At 38.1% G+C, this 22,066-nt stretch overlaps 1 protein-coding gene across 1 annotated transcript; it reads left to right on the top strand.

Moving 5' to 3' along the window:
• The first annotated feature begins 2,881 nt into the window (after positions 1-2,881).
• On the top strand, positions 2,882-7,435 carry LOC133794950 (putative leucine-rich repeat receptor-like serine/threonine-protein kinase At2g19230). Its single transcript, XM_062232389.1, has 13 exons — positions 2,882-3,215; positions 3,357-3,909; positions 4,049-4,539; positions 4,678-4,819; positions 4,938-5,009; positions 5,180-5,251; positions 5,337-5,414; positions 5,494-5,630; positions 5,791-6,014; positions 6,129-6,255; positions 6,383-6,445; positions 6,578-6,779; positions 6,878-7,435. Exons 1-13 carry the CDS (start codon positions 3,092-3,094, stop codon positions 7,299-7,301), a joined length of 2,709 nt encoding a protein of 902 aa, XP_062088373.1. The 5' UTR covers positions 2,882-3,091; the 3' UTR covers positions 7,302-7,435.
• The last annotated feature ends 14,631 nt before the right edge of the window (positions 7,436-22,066 follow it).

The following is a 22,066-nucleotide window of genomic DNA, read 5'->3' on the forward strand; positions in this document are numbered from 1 at the left end:
TACCAAACAATTTCATCAACCTTAAACTTTTTGAATAAGCATCTTTTAGTAGGTTTCAGATTTCCTGGCATACTTTGTACATATGCCTAGCTATCACGTCTATAATTAAAAGTATGAAAATGATATTTACCTGAAAATTTTACTCGCTCATCATTTATTATTATAATTAATTGAGCAGTAGCAATGAGCTATCAAACTACATACAATCAATTAGTCTCTTAAAAAAATTAAAATTTTAAAAATTATTGGAAGTAATTTAGGAAGAAATAAATATGTGATAGATTTTGCTCCTTTTGTAACTATTACTTTAAATTTAAATATATTTTCAAATAATAAGTATATCTTAATCGGTAAATATTTGGCCAGCAGAAATAAAATACTATATAAAAAAAATACTATGAGCTATTAACTGTGGGAATATCACTATTTAAACTGAAAAGGATATCACTAGGAATTAGTTTAGACATCAATTAATACATTTATTTGGCAAGAAATGTAAATGTTTTTATTTTGGCAGGTATCTCGAATATTTTTATTTTCAAATAGTCAATATCATCTTAAATACTTTCACGGGTTTATATCTTTTTGAATATTGTGTTTTTCTGATTATCTCTTTAGATTTTGTATTTTAAAAAAATTATTTTTGGACCTTATATTTTGTAAAATGGTTCAAATAGACTCTTAAATTAAATTTTGACGAAGAAAAAAATTGAATATAACAACACAGTTTTAAGCAGAATGGTTTTATTTTTGTTTTGAATTATTAGTTTGGTGAATTATTTGTGATTTCAGTTGAGAAAACTTTGACCAAAATCAGGTTTAGAGTTCTATTTTAACTATTTTATAAAACATAAAGTCCAAAAAGTAATTTATCAAAACACAGAGTCCAAATAAATAATGAAAAAAAAACACATAAAAAAAAAAAGTATAAGACCTACTTTCAAAAGAAAAAAGAATGTATTTAATGTGGTTTATTGAAAAAACTAACGAAGAAATTTCAAAGAAGCAAGTGGAATTGATAGTCAAGTGGCGATAGGCGATGTCACATACGTACCGGTAAAGGGCCTTGATTGCAAAGATGGAGTTTGATGGTTATCAACTTGACATAAAAGTGACTTTACTTTCTCCCCTAAGAATTTTGTGCTTCGAGTTTTTTTGAATTTTTTTTTTAGCTGGGATTTTGAATTTAGAATAATAAAAACAATTAAAATTTTCATTTTACCTCAATTTCTATAGAATTTGTTATGGGAAATTTGACTATTAATGCATATGAGGTGATTGTATTTAAAAAAATACCCTATCACATATACGAGTCTCATTTTGGTCCTACTATTTACCTTAGTACCCAAAATACCCCTGTCATTTGTTCCGACTTTCTATTTTCTCTTTCGGTCTCTCTATATTCCCTCTCACTTTCGGTCCCGAACCAAAAAAACTCTCAAAACCCATATTTGAATCCGTCGCAACCCAACGAAATCGGAGAAGAGAAGCATTGTCGGAGAAGGTCTTCGGCCAGCACTTGAACATCAGACTGGAAGCACCCAAAGGCAACCAAACAACTCCGAAGTAGGCGAAACAACTCCCAAGTACGCGAATGTGAGGGTTTTCTTTTTAATCTGCAATGTCCGGTTTTTTGTTGATATTTTGTTCATAGGATAGATCGAGGCTGGGTAACTAAGAAATCTAGGTTTTTTTTTCAAAAAATTTGACCCACCCCAATAGACCTCGATAGTATTTGTTAGGTCTGTTTTTGAATGTGCCTCGATTGACCTCGATAGGTCTCAATAGGACTCGATGCTATTAGATATTTCGTTTTAGGGTGCTTCGATTTAGCATCTGCCTCGATAGACCTCGATGATATTAGACATATGGATGGTTTAGCCCCTACCTTGATAGACCTCGATGATAAAAGACATATGGTTGATTCTAGCAGCTGCCTCGATAGGCATCGATATGCCTCGATAGAATAAATGGTTGTTTTAGCACCAACCTCGATAGGCCTTAATAGATTAGATATATTGTGATTTTGCCTTGCCTCGATAGGCTTCGATGAAAAAAAAATGTATAATAAACTCATATGATATCCATAAAAATATCGCAAACACCAAATTAGTAAGTATACTAAGTAGACTGCTTAGTAAATATTGGGAACACTAAAGTATACTAAGTTGTTATTAATTTTTTTTAAAGTTCATCGATTGTGTTTATGTTCCATTTGAATTTGTCACAAGAAGCAGTCCGTGATGGTTGATAATTATATTATGAATTATGCTAATACACTTTATAGTATACCCTCTTAAATAAAATAAATTGACACATTTATAAATATTTTCAAAACATAAAATAAGTGAATGATATTCACATTTCATATTATGTGAAGACGAATACCTGGCCAAGAAATTGTAAAAAGAGTGCACAGAAGAGCTTCCTTGGCACTTTTCTTATATTACACAGTGGTTGAATTTGAGACCAATATCTGGCCAAAATATTCTAGACGAGTTGTCCACGGGAAAGGCCAACAAGTGATTATATGGCTCTCATTTAGCAGCCGCCCAATTCTCACTGCTTCAACGTCACATATGTAAAAGTTGGGTGAGGATAAACTTGTGTTAAGAGCCACTTGTCTATGCTATGGAGTTATCAAAAAACCGTCACAATCAGAAATTCCCTTATCCACAAACTTTTATATTGAAGAGATGTGTTTTTTTTTCCCTAGCCTTCCCACAATTTCGTAAATATATAATTCTTACTTTATTATCGTCTTTTATGCGATACTTATGTAGATCTATTTTATTTTATTATATTTAAATATTTTCTTCTTTTATTTCATCAAAGTTAATTTATTTATTTTCTCAAAACTTAAGATTTATTTATAAAAGTAATCTCCCCCCACACAAAAAAAAGGGAAAAAAATTGTCTCTTCCTTCTTTTTCAATCATCTACTGAAGTCCGTGCGTGTCTCCAGTGTACGTACCTCAAGAACTTAATTTGATGATATTTTTTTGTTTTGTATCTTTTTTTTTTTTTCTGTGCTTATCACCGACAGACTAAAGAAGTAGTTGTCTCTATGTAAAAGGCTAAGAGCAAGAACATGATGTACATTTGCAATACGAAAAAGAGTGTACATATGTTCTTCTACAAGCAATTTCTCGTTGCAATCCTGCAATGCGCTTTGGTTTTTTATCCAATTCTGGTTCAATCTCATGATCAAATAGGTAAAATAATTATCTGACTTAGTTTTCAATACCAGTAGTTCGATCTACTACAGTTTTTTTCTTATAGCAAAAATTATAAGTACAGATGTATACATAATATACACACATATATATAATGTTACCTTAATTAATATTTCTCAGGATTCATCAGTATAGATTGTGGGATAGACGTCCCCCGCTACATAGATACAGAAAATGGTTTCGTTTACAATTCAGACGCAAACTTCACAGAAGCTGGTGAAAACAGGGAAATATTAGCATCTTACAAAGTTCCAAACGTTGACAGGCAATTTCATAATGTTCGAAGCTTTCCTCAAGGAAGAAGAAACTGTTATACTCTGGAACCCTCAAAAGAAGATGGTACCAGATATTTGATCAGAGCAAGGTTCATGTATGGAAACTATGATAACAAAGGCGAAATCCCTGTTTTTGATTTGCATCTTGGAGTTGACCTCTGGGACACAGTAAAAATTGATAGTGACTCAGGTATAACAACCATGGAAATCATACATATCCCTTCTCAAGATTACGTACATGTTTGTCTTGTAAACATAGACAAAGGAATTCCATTCATATCAGTATTGGAGTTGAGGCCTATGGATAGTCATATTTATCTAAGTGATGAAACTATCGGATCATCACTGCGACTATTTGATCGTTTCGACTTTTCATCAGAAACCAATCAAACAATGAGGTGATTCTCTCCCCTTATTCATGCTCTTATTCTGTAGAGTAACTGGTTAATTTTCTTTTGATTGGGTGGTTTGGATAAAAATTAATGGAAGTTTTCTTTTGTGAATTATATATATATATATATATATATATATATATAGGTACAAAGATGATGAATATGATCGCTTGTGGTCACCACTCGTTGCAGAAAATTGGAAACCAAATTTAATTATATCCAATAGCAATGAAGATTCCATTACAAAAGACGACTACGAACTACCGTTCACTGTGATGAGCAATGCATATACAGAAAGTGGAGGTAACAATATTAATTTATATTGGGCTAATAACATAACAAAGTCCACCAGCTGTTTGTTCTACATGCACTTCGCGGAGCTAAAAAAGCTCGGAGGAAATCAATCTAGAAAGTTCAATATCTACATCAATGGGGATTTGTGGTCCGAACCATTTACTCTTGAGTTCCTAAAATCTACCACAATTAACAACCAACAAGCCAGTAAAACAGACGATCAAGGAAATCTTAATGTATGGCTTAACAGTACCGACACTTCGACTCTACCACCCCTTATAAATGCTTTGGAAATGTATGTGCCTATAAAGCTCTTGGGACAAGAAACAAATCAAAATGATGGTAAACAAATTTAATTTATATTATATCTTCTACTAATTAATTAAACTGTTAATTATTTCCTAACACACTTTTAATAATGACTTGACTCCCTTCTTTGGTTGTCTCTTATTTTATAAATATTATGTGTGTCAATACTAGTGAAAGCTATCGGGGATGTCAAATCGGTGTACAAACTAGAAAGAGTTAGCTGGCAGGGAGATCCTTGTGCCCCTGAAACTTACATGTGGGATGGTCTTAATTGCAGTTCCAGTGACAATGAACAGCCTAGAATCGTTTCTTTGTACGTCTTTCAATTGATATATTACATGTATATAAGTACAGTTGATGCATATTGTACTTAGAAACGTTCATTATAAGTAGGTGCACTACTAACTAATTACACTACATATCTAATCTAGGAAATTGCCCTCAAGTGGATTAAATGGGACAATTGCGCCTTCTATTGCCAGTCTGACAATGCTAAATCATTTGTAAGCATCTATCTTTTTGATGATTTCTCAATCATTAGTTTTAATGTCATTTTTGATCAGATCCCAATTATATATTCTCGATCATATTATTCTTTGCTTTATTATTATACTTCCAACACTAGACATATATATATGCTTAATTATTAAAAGTTAACATTCACTAATTTCAGGGATTTATCAAACAACAACTTAAATGGTTCAATTCCGGAATTTTTAGCTCAACTTTCATCTTTAAAAGAGCTGTGAGTTATTTCAGGTTTCCAAATTTGTATCATTACATATAAATAAGAGATAAACAGCTACTCATATTGCTCTGTCTCTTCTCAGATACCTACAGGGAAACGACTTCACAGGTCCAATTCCGGATGCACTTCTTAAAAGATCACAGAATGGTTTATTATTAAGGTTTGCTTTCTTTCTTTGATTATTGGTAAGCTCTCTCGTGCCTTTGTTGTCCTATATGAGCTATTTCTTTTTATAACAGGGTTGATCCAACTCGGAGTACTCAGTGCTCTTCGGAATCATGTGGAAAGAAAGAAAAATTTTGTTATCCCACTGGTTGCAGCACTTGCTGGAGTACTTTTCATCATCTCAACTACAGTAGTACTGGTCTTGTGGATAGTTAAAAGGAGAAGAAAACAAAAAAAATTGGAAACGAAAGGTTAGAATCCTAGGTGTAGAGTACAGAGTACAGAATATTAATTTATATATATATATATAATTGTCAATTTTCTATGTTTTCTCATCAAGTCACATATTTGATTATGTATATCTTTGAAAGATGATGACGTAAACAACGAATTCAATGAAGTCGATGAAATGTTTTCCACAAAAAAACAGCAATTTACATTCTCTGAGATCGAAGGCATAACCAACAACTTTGAGAGGGTAATAGGTGAAGGTGGATTTGGAAAGGTTTACCTTGGCTTCTTAAATGGCAATAATGTAGCGGTTAAGATGCTTTCTAAACTATCCATTCGAGGACATCAACAATTTCACACAGAGGCAAGTCAAATACTACTATAACTCGGTATATACAGAGATATGATTAGCTATTTTAAACAGAGATATCATATGTGACTTTCGATGCATGCTAATTAAAAAAATAAAAAATTACAGCTCAAGCTACTTATGAGAGTTCATCACAAAAATTTGACTACACTCGTTGGATATTGCAATGAGGGATCCAACGTTGGCCTCATCTACGAGTACATGGCTATGGGAAACTTACGATCACATCTTTCAGGTTTGTTCGTTTGATTGATTATTCAAATCTACGTACGTAGTTTGTAAGTGTACGCTTTTTTATCGTAGCATGGATGTTGAATTTATTATATTAATTATAACTTGCATGGTTAATGGAAATATTGTAGGTAAAAATAAAAAAGTCTTGACTTGGGAAGAAAGACTTCGAATAGCAAGAGACGCAGCTCAAGGTATAACTAAGTACAGTAATATAATAATTTTTCTCAGTAGTTTTCTCCAAAAATTTCAATCGTTGTGTCTTAGTACGTACTACTTGCTACTTTGTGTATGCTTATATATTTGTTGTTAAAATATTAATGTAGGTTTGGAGTACCTACACAACGGGTGTAAACCACCCATAGTTCATCGAGATATTAAGTCGACTAACATATTGTTGAACGAAAAGTTTGAAGCCAAATTAGGTGATTTTGGTCTATCCAAGATTTTTCCTTTCGAAAGTGAAACTAGCACCGCTCCTGGCATGTCAGCAAGTATTGCCGGCACTCCTGGTTATCTTGACCCTGAGTAAGTCCTAGTATTTATTTTCTCAATTTTTACATATTCAACTTTCTAATAGTTAAAGTGATGATTATATTTAATAGATTTCGATGTTCACTTTTTAGGTACTACGAATCAAACTGGTTGAATGAAAAAAGCGATGTTTATAGCTTCGGTGTTGTTTTGTTGGAGTTAATCACAGGTCGAGCTGTGTTAGATAGGAGTCGAGATCAAAACATTCCCCACATAATTCATTGGGTTAGTTCGATGCTTGGTAATGGTGATATCAAAAGTATTATTGACCCAAAGTTGGAAGGAGATAATTTTGATATGAATACCGTCTGGAGAGTTATTGAAATCTCAATGGCTTGTGTCTCAATACCATCCACTAATAGGCCAACCATGAGTAGCTTAGCGAGTGATTTGAAGGAGTGTTTGACAAGGGATAAAACTCGAAAGGACGACGGCTACACTGAGGGTGAATATTCGAAAAGCTCAGATGAAATGATATCGCGATCGGGATCTATGTCTACTCCCATAGCTAGGTAATAAAAATAATCAAAACTACTGAAAGAGAAAAAAGAAAAGAAGAAGAAGCACCTGATTATTTCTAGTATTTACCTAGAAGATCAAAGGGCATTTACGGTGAATATATAATAAAACAATAATCTCATTTGAGGACACCGATTACATCCCGCCTCGTACGGAGGGGAATGTCTCACGCTCCTTTACTTCATTAATTAAATATTTTTTCTTACACAAATCTAAAAATTTTGACAGTTTATTTGTCCCACACTGCATTAAGTTATTAATAGATGTCTTTTAAAAATTATAATTTTTTTTGTATTTCTTTTACTTTTTTAACGAACTTTATTTTTAAAAAATACTACCTTAAGTTTTTAAAAATAGGTTTTTTAAAGTTTTATATTTACAAAAATACAGTATTAATGAAACAACTAAAAATCAACAATAAAATAACAACTAAACATTAACTCAGTGCATACTAACATGTTTTTTTAAAAAAAAAAATCAAAATATATATCCAAACAACTAAAAAACAAATAGACATTAACACAACAACAGAACAACTATAAATAAATTTAAACACCTACAAACCAACATGAAAAAAACTATACATAAAATCTAAACAACAACCTCACGACAACACAGTGCAATCCATTACATTTTTAAAAAGTATCACATTGCAATACAATATCGAAAAAACAACTAGAAAAATAACAATTGGACAACAACTAGACATGAACTCACTGCATTAAAAAAATAACTAAAAAACAACAATGAATAACTAGAAGTCAACCCATTACATACTAACACATTTTTTATAAAAAAAAATTCAAAATATATCAAAAAATAATTAAACATAAATTAGACATCAACATAACAACTATATTTAAACTTAAACAACTCAAAGCAATATGAAAACAACTATACAGAAAACCTAAACAACACAAAACAAAATGATATTAGACAACTATACATAAACATAAACCTAAACAATATAGTGTTAAAAAAATAACTTAAAATCAACTAAATATTAATCCCACAACAATACAATCAATACATTGCATCAACCCAACATAAGCTAAAAAAACAACAACAAAACAATAAATTATTTTTGGCAACCCAACACAACAAGAAATAAGGTTATTAGCGGCAGGATGGTCCGCCGCTAATAAGTGTTGGATCCGCCACTAATGACAAGCCACCAATTGTTGGTTGCTAATAAGGGTTATTAGAGGTGGACTGACACACCCACTGCTAATAACATATTATTACCGGTGGAAAATAGCGGCGGATCCCGCCGCTACTAACAATGTTAGAGCCGACATTATTAGCCGCGGGGTCCGCCGTTAATAAAGTTTTTATTATATATTTTAAAAATTAATTTTTAATAAATTAATATTTGGTAAATTTAAATATTTTTAAAAGTAATTCATAATAAAGTTTAACAAAATAACCAATTAATTAATTTAAACATAACTAACATTAAAATTATAATATGAATAGTTTTAATATTTATCAAACTAGCCAATATCGCTATTGTCATTAAAAATAAATAAAATATTAATTTAATCAAAATATATAAACTAATAACTAAGTAAAATCATTAAGGTTAATATTGCAATTATCCTCATCTTCAACATTTTGCTGTGGCTGTGACTGTGGCGGTGAGGGCAGCAGTTGTGGCTGTGACGGTGAAGGAATATAAGGCTGCTGTGAAGATCGTCCAAGCGTGAGGTCCCCAAACTGATCCCGAAGCTGTGGCTGTGACCCGCTCCTAAACTCACCATATCTAACATATAATTAAAAAAATAAATTATTATTTATTTAATTATTTATTCATAATTTTTAATTTGAAATAATAATAATTTTACAAAGTAATTATTATTTAACTTTTAGACTAATTTTTTTTTAAATAATTAGATAAATTTTATTAATCTTTTTCATTAATTATTTTATTAATAATATTTTAAACTTATCATTTCTGTGCCGATATCCTTGTAAATGATGGTTGTAGTCAACAACTGTTGACGCCATTTTTCGTCAATCAGTAAAAGAAGAGCACGTAAACAATAAACAGCGATGACCAATTAAAATATAACAACACAAAACACGATTTTTACGTGGTTCAGTAGTTAAATCTTCCTAGTCCACGAGTCTTTATTATTAATCTCAAGATTATCTCTGAAAATTCTTAAGCATGAATTCTTCAGAGTTTTCTCTCAAGGTTCAGCATTTCGGTCAATTACAATGGTGCATGACCTCTCTATTTATAGAGAAGGTTGCAGAATACTATCCCACACATTTTGGGTAGTTACTCTTTTTGTGTAAATAAAATTAATGGCTTTAAATGCCTATAATCATATATAAAAGGAAACGTCCCCTGAAGACCAGGGGGCGTATAACTAACCACATAATATCCCACGATTTTAGGGGATTTACAGTGATAAACGAAGATTACGTCTCTTATGGTCAACACTTATAGATATTCTCGGTTTTTATCATATATCTCCAAGGCCTTAGCCTCCCAAGTTTCTCGTCAGCTTTCGAGCTGATGACATCTCCCGAGGTCACACGGCTTTCGAGATCGTCTGTGCGTCGAGCTCGGAACCCCTGATCCGAGGTCATCCCTGAGGATAGATGCATCTCCGGAGCTACCTTCCGAGATCGTGAATACTTCGAGGTCACCATATTCGAGGTCGTCTCCGTCTTGTAGGCTCGATATTCAGTCCTGGAGCATACTCTAAACCTTACGAGTCCATTCGTTTGTGAATCCAACTTTCGAGGTTACATTTAACATAGCTCGAAATCTGGGTATAACATCTTGCCCCCTCAAAAGTATTTGTTCGAATCCTAAGAGAAGGAAACTTTTGAACTACTTTCTTCGGGAACCGTACCGTCATACACTTTTGAAAATGGACACGCGTCAGCTGGGTATTGCTCATTTTTGGTACTTGAGTACCTTGGAAACATGTCCACGATCATCCGTCTGCCACCTTTTCAACGCCATCTTGTCATTGATCCCCATCCGTTGGATCTAGCAAGGATTTCATTCAACGCCCCAGATTAATCCCCCTTTTTCCATCTATATATACGAGACCCCACTCATCATCTTCTCTTTTATTTTCGCTCACCAGAGGCAAGAAGAGAGAAAAAATGAAACCAGAGACCTTCCCATAAAGCTTCTATCCCGTGCATGTTTTCTCAGCCAAAGAAACAAAGAAACCCTGGTTTGTTCGAGTCCGTGAGTTCTTATTTGCAACCTCTCCTTCATTCAACGATCTCTCTGCAATCGCCATTATTGTGTAAGTATGCAATCTTTGTTTTCCATTTTGTCAGTTTCTTGCCTTTACTACCCAGCTCAACTATAAGTTGAACAACGAGATCCACTCGAGCAAGTCTCATGCCCAAGAGGCAAAGGATCTCCACCTCAAAGCGAGCGATGATCTGAAGGCAGCAAATGCAAAGCTTGAGGCAGGAGCAAAGGAACGTGAAGGCATGGCCACCGAGCTCGAGAAGCTGAAAGCTAAGCTCGAGGAGCTTAACAAGGAGAATGTCGAGCTCCCAGGTCTTAAGAAGGAGATCACCCAGCTCCAGGAGACCAATAAGAAGCTTGAAGAGGAAAAGGCTGCCACCTTTGATATCATGGAGGATGAAAAAGCTCGTCTCCTTGCTGAGTACAAAGAGAAGAAAGATCATGCGGTTGACTCGGCCATGTACCGAATGTGGGCCAACAATGAAGATCTGGATACCAGCTTCTTAGGTCCTCACGAGGCGACACTCCTTGACAGGTGGAATGCTCGGCTCGAGAAGGAAGAGGCTGCTCGGGAGGCCGCTTCGGAGGGAGCTCAGGAGGATAGCCATGCTATTCGTCCTGAGGATTCCGGTGCTGCTGATGCTGAGAAGGCCAAGGAGACTCCTCTTTCTTAAATCTGATCTCGGGGAAACCATCTATTGGGGCTGCGTCCCCTTATTTTTGTAATTATTTTAATTTATGCCCACGGAGCTGATACAATTTCTTTAAATATTGACTTATATATGTTTTACATTTCTTGGCTCGAAATATTTTGCACACTTTACATGGATGAATCATTTATGTTTATTTATTCATACAAACATATTGTGAATTTAGGCTTGAAGCTCAATGCATTCATGCATAGTTTGTTCAAATTATCCGCTTCCGACCTCGTTATTTTTCAAAGTCAGATACTAGTTTAACCATGAACCCGAAAGTACTTATATGGTATGTAATGTGAATGATTTGGTTATATCTTTTTTGCTTAGCCACTTTTCCTCATCCTCGGTCTTTGCTCCAAGGTTAAGAGTTCGAAACTATTTTTCTTTAAGATACTCCAGCCTCGATCTCGATTTATCTCGAAGTAGGTTTAGGTTCCTACTTATCGTCGATTAGTTTTTTGGCTGGTTTGTTCCAAACCTGTTAAGTTTGCACATTTGGTTAACTCCAACCGTTTCCTATTTTTGATAATTCGGTTATGTCCGAACTATCTAAGCTCGCGTATCTGGTTATATCCAAATAATTTATATATTTTTGATAACTCGGTTATGTCCGAACTACCTAAGCTCGCGTATCTGGTTATATCCAGATACTTCATGTTTTTGATAACTCGGTTATATCCGAACTACCTAAGCTCGCGTATCTGGTTATATCCAAATACTTTATATATTTTTTATTTTTTAAGCTGATGGTATATATACCAATGATGCCCCCTTAATATCCTATGGGAAACATTGCCTCACAGCCGTATGCTAGAGAGAACGGGGTATGCCCTGTAGAGGTTCGAGCTGTGGTCCTGTATCCCCAAAGGACTTGGGGCAATTCTCCGGGCCATCGTCCTTTGGCTTCCTCCAACCTTTTCTTCAGAGAACTCTTGAGAGTTTTGTTTACGGCCTCGACCTGGCCATTCGCTTGAGGGTGGGCCACTGACGAAAAACTCTTTATTATGCCGTTCTTTTGACAAAAGTCGGTGAACAAGTCGCAATCGAACTGGGTTCCATTGTCGGATACGATCTTCCTTGGTACTCCATAGCGGCACACGATGCTTTTTACCACGAAATCAAGGATCTTTTTCGAAGTTATAGTCGCCAACGGTTCAACCTCCGTCCACTTTGTGAAGTAATCCACGGCAACCACAGCATATTTTACTCCGCCCTTACCAGTCAGGAGAGAGCCTATGAGGTCGATGCCCCATACCGCGAAAGGCCACGGGGAAGTCAACATGGTCAGTTCGGATGGTGGTGCTCGAGGTACTGTGGCGAATCTCTGGCATTTATCGCATTTTTTCACGTATTCGAAAGAATTCGTTTTGATGGTTGGCCAGAAGTATCCTTGGCGTATGATCTTCTTAGACAGGCTATGCCCCCCGGTGTGATCTCCGCAAAACCCTTCATGAATTTCTTCAATGATTTTTTTAGCTTCGGGAGGGGTTACGCACCTAAGTAACGCATGGAATATCCCCTTCTGTACAGCTTTCCGTCCAAAATGGTGTAACGGGGAAGTTGATACATCAACTTTCGAGCCTGGTTCCGATCTTTTGGAAGAACTCAATTTTCGAGATAATCAACTATCGGGGTCATCCAGGTCGGCTCTGTTTCGATCATACACACATCTTCCTCGTCTGGCTCGCTAATGCTCGGTGCTGGTAGGTGTTCTATGGGTACAACATTCAGCTCTTCATTTTCGGTGGATGTGGCGAGTCGAGCTAAGGCATCTGCATTTGAGTTCTGTTCTCGGGGAACCTATTCGATTGCATAAAACTCGAAATACTCCAATGCGGATTTTGCCTTCTCCAGATAAGCTGCCATTCTTGTGCCACGAGCCTGGTATTCTCCTAGGATTTGATTAACCACGAGTTGGGAGTCACTGTAGCAATGTATAGCTTTAGCTTTAAGCTCCTTTGCTATACGAAGTCCCGCGAGTAGAGCCTCGTACTCGGCCTCATTGTTCGATGCTTTAAAGCCAAATCTTAAGGCAGAATGGAATCTACTCCCTGCGGGGGTAACCAGAATGACCCCTACCCCCGCTCCATTTTCATTTGATGAGTCGTCGACGTAAAGTTTCCACAGCTCATGGGCCGTGGTTATTACCTCGTCGTCGGCTATACCAGCACATTCCACTATGAAGTCCGCCAACGCCTGTGCCTTAATGGTCGTTCTCGGGTGGTAGGTGATCTCGAACTGTCCGAGCTCAACAGCCCATTTAAGAAGTCGACCTGAAGCTTCTGGTTTAGAAAGGACTTGCCTAAGCGGTTGATCAGTCAGTACATGGATGGGATGCGCTTGAAAATAGGGGCGGAGTTTACGAGATGAATGAATTAAACTGAGCGCGAGTTTCTCCATCAATGGATATCTTGACTCTGCCCCCAGTAATCTTTTACTGATGTAGTAGACGGGTCTTTGCACCTTCTCTTCTTCTCGAAGGAGCACAGCGCTTATCGCGTGTTCGGTGGTTGAAAGGTATAGGTACAGTATTTCTCCCGTTTCAGGTTTCGACAGGATGGGTGGTTCTGCAAGGTGCTTTTTGAGCTCCTGAAAAGCCAGCTCGCATTCCTCCGTCCATTCAAATTTCTTACCTCCTCTCAATAAGTTGAAAAATGGAAGACCACGGTCCGTAGATTTCGAGATGAATCTGCTTAGGGCTGCCATCCTGCCAGTCAAGCTTTGGACATCTTTGTGCTTCCGAGGCGAAGGCATGTCAATCAGGGCCTTGATCTTGTCGGGGTTAGCCTCGATTCCATGAGAGTTTACAATAAAGCCCAGAAACTTTCCTGAAGATAACCCAAAAGTGCACTTCTGAGGATTTAATTTCATGTTATACTTCCTGAGCACGCCGAAACATTCTTCGAGGTCATCAACATGGTTCTTGTTAAGTTGAGACTTGACAAGCATGTCATCAACATAAACCTCCATGTTGTTCCCTATTTGTTATGAAAATATCATGTTTACGAGCCGCTGGTATGTGGCTCCAGCATTCTTGAGCCCGAATGGCATGACATTATAGCAGTATAGCCCTTTATCTGTTATAAAGCTCGTATGTTCCTGGTCGGGGGCATGCATGGGAATCTGGTTATATCCAGAATAGGCATCCATGAACGACATCAGGCCGTGCCCCGCCGTGGCATCCACGAGTTGGTCAATCCTCGGTAGCGGAAAACAATCTTTTGGGCAAGCTTTGTTGAGATCTGAATAGTCAATACAGGTTCTCCACGTCCCATTGGGCTTTGGGACCAACACCGGATTGGCTACCCAGTCAGGGTAAAAGGCATCCCTAATGAATCCGTTTGCCTTTAACCTGTCAACCTCCTCCTTCAATGCTTTCTTTCTGTCTTCGTCCAGCTGTCTTCGCTTTTGCTGCTTCGGGGGGAAGCTTTTGTCTATGTTCAGTGCGTGGCTTGCTACATTCGGGCTTATCCCCACCAAGTCTGAGTGCGACCACGCGAAGACATCCTGGTTTTTCTTCAGAAAGCAAATTAATTGCTATTTTGCCTTATCTTGGAGGTGTTTTCCGACCTTCACCTTCTTCGAGGGATCAACTTCCTCGAGTTGAACTTCTTCGAGCTCCTCTAAAGGTTTAAGGTCAACTTTCTCCTCAATCCTTGGATCAATCTCTTCGTCAACCTCTAAGATCGTTCCGTCTTTGTTTTGCACGATGACGAGTGCTTATGCGCTCGTCTGTTTCTTTCCTCTCAGGGAGATGTTGTAGCACTCCCTCCCTGCTAACTGGTCTCCTTTCAATGTCCCGACTCCGCTAGGGGTTGGGAACTTAAGGGCCAGATGCCTTACTGATGAAACTGCCCCCAGCCCGGCCAGGGCGGGTCTCCCGACTAGCACATTGTAGGCAGATGGTAAGTCTACTACCACGAACTCCATTATCTTGGTTACCGAGACTGGATAATCTCCTAAGGTCACGGGGAGCTCGATGGATCCCATGCAGGCGGTTCCCTCTCCTGAAAAACCGTACAACGTAGTTGCACACGCTTTCAGGTCGCGAAGGGAGAGTCCCATCTTCTCGAGGGTTGCTTTGTAAAGTATGTTGACTGAGCTCCCATTATCTATGAGAACTCGGTGGACCCTCCTGTTGGCCAGCTGAAGAGTAATGACCAGCGGATCATGGTGAGGGAACTGGACATGGGAGGCGTCTTCCTCGGTGAAGGTTATTGGTTGTGTCTCAATCCTCTGACTTTTGGGAGCCCTAGGTTCGGGTTCATAAGGAGATCCATCCCCAGTCTTTAGTTCGTTAACATATCTCTTTTGGACGTTCCTGCCCACTCCTGCGAAGTGAGGCCCTCCCGAGATGGTTATTACATCCTCTCCATCTATCGGCGGGGGCCTGTCTTCTTCCCGAGCTCGGGAATTATTGTTTTGCGTCGTCGGAGGCGCGGCTACTCTCTGGCTTGCGGCCGTCTGACCCGTACTCTGGTTTTTGACATACTGTCGGAAGTAACCTCTCGAGATCAACCCTTCGATCTCGTCCTTCAATTGTCGACATTCATCGGTTGTATGCCCGGTGTCTCTGTGGAACCGACAATACTTATTGGAATCCCTCTTGGATTTTTGATTTCTCATCGGGTCCAGACGCCTAAAGGGGACCTGGTTTTCATTAGCCAGGTATGTGTTCTCCCGAGACTCATTGAGCTCGGTGTATACTCTATACACGGAGAAATACCTCTCCCCTTTCTTCTTCTTTCCTCCTTCGGCTTCGGGGTTACTTCCTTCGTTCTTTTTCCTCTTGGAGGAGTTCTCCGTGGCAGGCTTTGGAGCTGCCGGGTCCGCTGAGGTTGAGGCAGAGTTGATGTTTATCGTTGTAGTTTCGAGCTGGGAAGTCTCATTGAGCGTCGACCTTGCTTCCTCTACATTGACAAATCTCTGCGCTCGTCTGTTAAACTCGGTTATTGACCTTACCGGTTTCCCTTGCATATCGTCCCAAAGGGCACTTCCCAGCAATACACCAGCTCGGATAGCCATCAGGTGCCCACTGTCATCCACGTCCCGAGCTCGGGCGACTTCCAGATTAAATCTCGTTAGGTAACTTTTTAGTGTTTCGCCCGGCTGTTGTCGGACGTTAGTTAAGGTGGATGCCTCTGGTCTGACCCCCATCATTGCTCTGAACTGCTTCTTAAAGTCTTTAGACAACTGTTCCCAAGAATTTATTGAGTGTCTCTTATATTTTTCGAACCAACTTTTAGCAGGCCCTGCCAATGATGTTGGGAACAACATACACCTGAGCTCGTGTGACAGTCAGAATCCCGTGATCCGTAAGGGGAAAGACCGGGTAAGCTGTGCAATCCCACACCGCCTGGGGAAGGTCAAGTGTAATGATTCAAAGACTGTGTAGGTATGGGACTACACATTTGAAGATGGCTTAAATGGATTGATGGGTACTACCTATATCAAGAAGGTGCATCTTCTTTTCGGTAGCCCATCACTTGAGAACTCCATGGTTAAGCGTGCTTGGCCTGGAGTAATCTAGGGATGGGTGACCTTCTGGGAAGTTTTCCCAGGAAGTGTGCGAGTGAGGACAAAGCACGCTGGAAAGACTTGTCTTGGTTTGTAGGGCCAGTCGTCATTCTAGAAAGCAGTCATAGTGACGTGGGACGTCACAGCTCGTAACCCACGTTACTGGCTCTCATGATAGTGTTGAACGTGCTCAGATGACTACACGGGTCGATCTTTCCTTCAAACGTTGGGACGTGAGGGATCCGGAACCCTTGAGGAAATGGAGTACTGGAAATATGAGGAGCAAATGGCTCGAGCTCCTCGTCAGAGTCCTCATATCGACCATTTCCTCGTTCATTCTTCAAAAGCCTAAAGGCTTTTTCAAGCTGATCGATTCTTTCTTGGACTGGGTCAGTAGGAGGTACTGTCTGGAATTGATTATCTTTGATCGTGATTCCAGGCTCGCGTCTCCGCGAGGGATCTCTACGCCTATTCAGGCGATCCCTTAGGTCCGGATTTGTTTGATCTCCATTACCCCGACTCTGGTTCAGATGATTTCGCAGGTCGGGACGATTCTTGCGGCTTCCAGTATTATTACGACCTCGGTCATGTTTACTGACGGACCTGGTATCTCCGGACTCATCACTGGTGAAACTCATTGCTCGATCATTTCGTGATGGATTTTTCCCACGTCGCCTCGTCTCTGCCGTGCGAGATCGAGACGTTTGACTTTTCTCAGATGGGGCGCCTCTCCGCTCCTGGAAAGTCTCCCTGTTTCCTTGTCTTTCCCCCGCACGCCCTTCATTCTGATCTCGAATGGGTTGAGCGTTCCTGCAGGGGGGGGGGGGGGCGAAGGATATCTTATGGGTGACGGAGGGAACCGTATAGGCGACGGTGGCTGCCACTCTTGTCGCGGCCTAGAGGGTCCAGAATTTTCCCGAGATGGGTCGGTCGCATTTGGTGCGCTCCCAGGTACCTGAGTCCGAGCCTCTGCAGGGGTTCGGTTATTCTCAGCTCCCGCAGGCACTTCCACAGGCGAGTTAGCCGGGGCCCGAGCCCGAGTATTCCTCTGGGGCCTCGGTGGAGCGGATGGCTCTGCTGGTGCCGGAGGTTGAGTCGGCCTCCTGGTGGCAGTATCTTTTCGTGGACGCCCACGGGGTCTCCGGGGAGGAACATGCACGTCCCTTGGAGGAAGGACTTGGTTTTCGCGCGGAGGCGGGGGCTGAGCCACCTGCGCCTCTGCGATTATCCTTGTCAACTCCTCATTCCGTTTGTTGGCCTCTGCCAACAGCTGCTTCAATTGCCGGTTTTCAAGTTCCACAATAGGAACGTACCGCTCCGGATTGTAGTACATATCCTCATCTCTTGGTGGAGGAGGTGGTCCCCGGGAATCAGAAGACCCACTTCTCTCTTCAACATCCGGGTTCTCCATTGGTTGTTTTCCAGGACGTCTTGGGTAATTTTCTTCAGGTGTGTTCTGATTGTTTGTGGCCATGACTTTCTCAGGGATGAATGCTTAAGGCTCTCAATGAAAGCACCAAACTGTTGACGCCGTTTTTCGTCAATCAGTAAAAGAAGAGCACGTAAACAATAAACAACGATGACCAATTAAAATATAACAACACAAAACACGATTTTTACGTGGTTCAGTAGTTAAATCTGCCTAGTCCACGAGTCTTTATTATTAATCTCAAGATTATCTCTGAAAATTCTTAAGCATGAATTCTTCAGAGTTTTCTCTCAAGGTTCAGCATTTCGGTCCATTACAATGGTGCATGACCTCTCTATTTATAGAGAAGGTTGCAGAATACTATCCCACACATTTTGGGTAGTTACTCTTTTTGTGTAAATAAAATTAATGGCTTTAAATGCCTATAATCAGATATAAAAGGAAACGTCCCCTGAAGACCAGGGGGCGTATAACTAACCACATAATATCCCACGATTTTAGGGGATTTACAGTGATAAACGAAGATTACGTCTCTTATGGTCAACACTTATAGATATTCTCGGTTTTTATCATATATCTCCAAGGCCTTAGCCTCCCAAGTTTCTCGTCAGCTTTCGAGCTGATGACATCTCCCGAGGTCACACGGCTTTCGAGATCGTCTGTGCGTCGAGCTCGGAACCCCTGATCCGAGGTCATCCCTGAGGATAGATGCATCTCCGGAGCTACCTTCCGAGATCGTGAATACTTCGAGGTCACCATATTCGAGGTCGTCTCCGTCTTGTAGGCTCGATATTCAGTCCTGGAGCATACTCTAAACCTTACGAGTCCATTCGTTTGTGAATCCAACTTTCGATGTTACATTTAACATAGCTCGAAATCTGGGTATAACAACAACCATCAATCACAAGCATACCGGGACAGAGAAAATAAATTAACTTCTAATTAACTACTAATTAATTTTTTTCTTCTATTTTCACAAATTATAATAATAATTTTACAAATTAATTATTGTTCTATTTTTGTGAAACATGTTCAATGCAAGAGAAAAAAAAAGTGGGGACTCATTGACTCGTGACATGGTAGCACTAATTGGAAATATGTTTCATAGACAAGCAGCCAAAGCAATAAAATGTGGTCACAAATAAAAAAAAAATGTATCTAATAATAGAGTTTTTTTTTCAGGTAGTAGGGGACAGAATCTAAAATCTTTGTGTCAATCTTCTCAAATATTAGTCTTTTTGCTAGAGTTTTTCTTTCAAAAGCAAAGAGTTTTTTTTTTTTTAAATAATGATGGAATTTAAACATTAACCACAAGAAATGTGACATAATTTTTTTTCAATTTTAAAATGTGGTAAATAAAATACTAAATTTTAAAAAGAAAATGTTCTAGAAAATGTGACATTGTTTCTGTAAAGAAGCATTCTAAATTTTCAATAAATCCAAATAAATAGGGAGCATTATCATCATATTAAAAAACTATTCCAAATATTCCAAATAAACAGAGACTAGGAACACAAACTAGGGACTAGAAAGCATTATCACAAACCAAAGAAAGATAAAGCAGAACAAGAAAGAAATCAAGAAACTCAACAATCAATTAAAATAAAACAACTGAGAAATCCATCTGGGTATTGTCAAGCAACTTCCAAAACTAAACCTAAGCATAACACTCAAAGAAATATCAGAACTTAAAAGAGTTCATTACAACAAATGTCTACACATGATATTTGAAAATAGTCTGAAATATCTCAAGACAACGATTCATCATCAAACATTGAGATTATTAGGGATTTGATATCAACATAAATCATAAAAAAATACCTCTGAGCCACCAAGCCAATATTCCGAAATTCCTAAAGCCACCAAGCCTAATCCGAAAATCACAGAGCCACCACTACTACAAAAATGGGATTTTCCGACAGTTTTTAACTGTTGCTATTGAGCAACGACGACAATCGACTAACTATCGTATTTGCTTATGTCGGCATAGGGGCAGTTACGCCGACAGTTATTAGGTGTCGCCGTTGCTGGCTACGCCGACAGTTATTAGGTATCATCGTTGCTGGCAATGCCGACAGTTATTAGGTGTCGCCGTTGCTCGTAACACCAACGAATTTTTTTTAGGACGCACAATGCGTGCTCTTAAAAGTTATACTTTTAATTTTTAGAAAATTAATTTATATTTATTTTAAATTAAAAATTATGATTTAAATGAAACATTTGTATACAAATCTAAAAACTTATAGATTATAATAACAAATTTTTACTAGGAGCTAATTATATTAACAATTTAATTGTCTTCCTTTTAAAAAAAATTGAATTTAGTCATTTGGTACCCTATGTTGTTGCAAAGTATCATTTTGGTACCCTCTCTTTTCAATAATGCTCATATGGTACCTTGTATTTTAAAATTATACATATTTGATACCCTAGACTCAGATTTGATAGATAAAATTTTGTCAATATGATCAAACTGTCATCAGTTATATGTAATTAACACTACAACAAAATAGAGGTTTTATGACTTTAATTGGGAGACATTGGAAGTCCACAATGTCTCCCAATTGGGGAGACGTTGTTGCTAGGGTCATTGTAGATATATATCCCACGTCTCTCATTGGGAGACGTGCCTCACTTCCCACGTCTCCCATTGGGAGAGATGGAAAGTCAAACGTTGACTTTCCACCTCTCCCATTGGGAGACGTGGGAAGTGACTCACCTCTCCCAATGGGAGACGTGGGAAGTCCCTAGAAGACATCCCACGTCTCCTATTGGGAGAGGTGAGTCACTTCCCACGTCTCCTAATGGGAGACATTGAAAGTCTCTCACATTTAAAAAAAATATATTAAATAAATTTATAATTAATATTATTTTAATTTGATTTAATAATTAATTAAATTGAAATAATATAAATTTAAATTGAAATTATTTTAATCTAAATTTAAATTGAAATTATTTTAAGAATTAATTAAATTGAAAGAAAAAAATATATTTGTTAGACATATACAAGAAATACAATATTTTTTAGAAATATTCAAAATAAACAAATATTGCATTGTGTACGAAGAAAGAGTTAAAAAAAAAAAAAAAAAAAAAACCTATCAACGAGGTCGGTAACTTTGGATTATCGGCAACATATATGTCGCTCATTCTTGTCGCAACTCATCAATTTGTGCCTCTGTATATGATGTGATTGTTAGCTGCAAGAAATATAAAGTAAAATATATTAATTAATTATTTGATTACATTTATAGTTTCAAAAATAATTTGTAAATTTTAATTAATAATACCGTTCTCAAGTAATGCCCGGGACTCGCATGTTTAATCAAATCCTTCAACATCCTCATTAAGTAGTATCCACATGCCACATTGTCCGGTTGGTGTTGACACTAATTATTTAAAAATATTAGTAATTTATTATTAAATTGAAACTTTTTAAAAAATGCATACATATTATTCTACTTAATTATTATAAATGTTCAAAAATTTATGCTGAAGTTACTTACCTGAGGTTGCTTAATGCGTAGAGTATCAGGGATCTCGACATCAGGAAGATTCATAGAGAAAAAAAGATTGAAAGCGCTGACGATCACTGATACAATCTCCTCACGGTTATTTAGCTCTGAATTCACCGGATCACAACAATAAACATGATATGCATATGGTGCCAAAATAAGCAACATCCAATGTTCACTGTATAAGAAAAACAGAAAAATTATAGCTCAAATGTTAAACAAAGAAATTATTGATATGGGTCGGAAAAATGACAACTTTTTAAACTACCCATGGTTCCAAGGGACAAGCATAACTTGTTCTTTTGATTTTACGTCATTGCAACGTCTGAACAGATTCTGAACACGATTGTCGAATGAACTCCCTTGAGTGAAAA

This window comes from Humulus lupulus, chromosome 8 (assembly GCF_963169125.1).
Source record: "Humulus lupulus chromosome 8, drHumLupu1.1, whole genome shotgun sequence".
NCBI classification, from domain to species: Eukaryota; Viridiplantae; Streptophyta; class Magnoliopsida; order Rosales; family Cannabaceae; genus Humulus; species Humulus lupulus.

Coding starts and splice junctions, on each gene's coding strand:
- LOC133794950 (XM_062232389.1), top strand. CDS start 3,092: ATGATGTACATTTGCAATACGAAAAAGAGTGTACATATGTTCTTCTAC. Junction 3,910..4,048: donor GAAACCAATCAAACAATGAG/GTGATTCTCTCC, acceptor ATATATATATAG/GTACAAAGATGATGAATATG. Junction 5,252..5,336: donor CTTTCATCTTTAAAAGAGCT/GTGAGTTATTTC, acceptor GTCTCTTCTCAG/ATACCTACAGGGAAACGACT.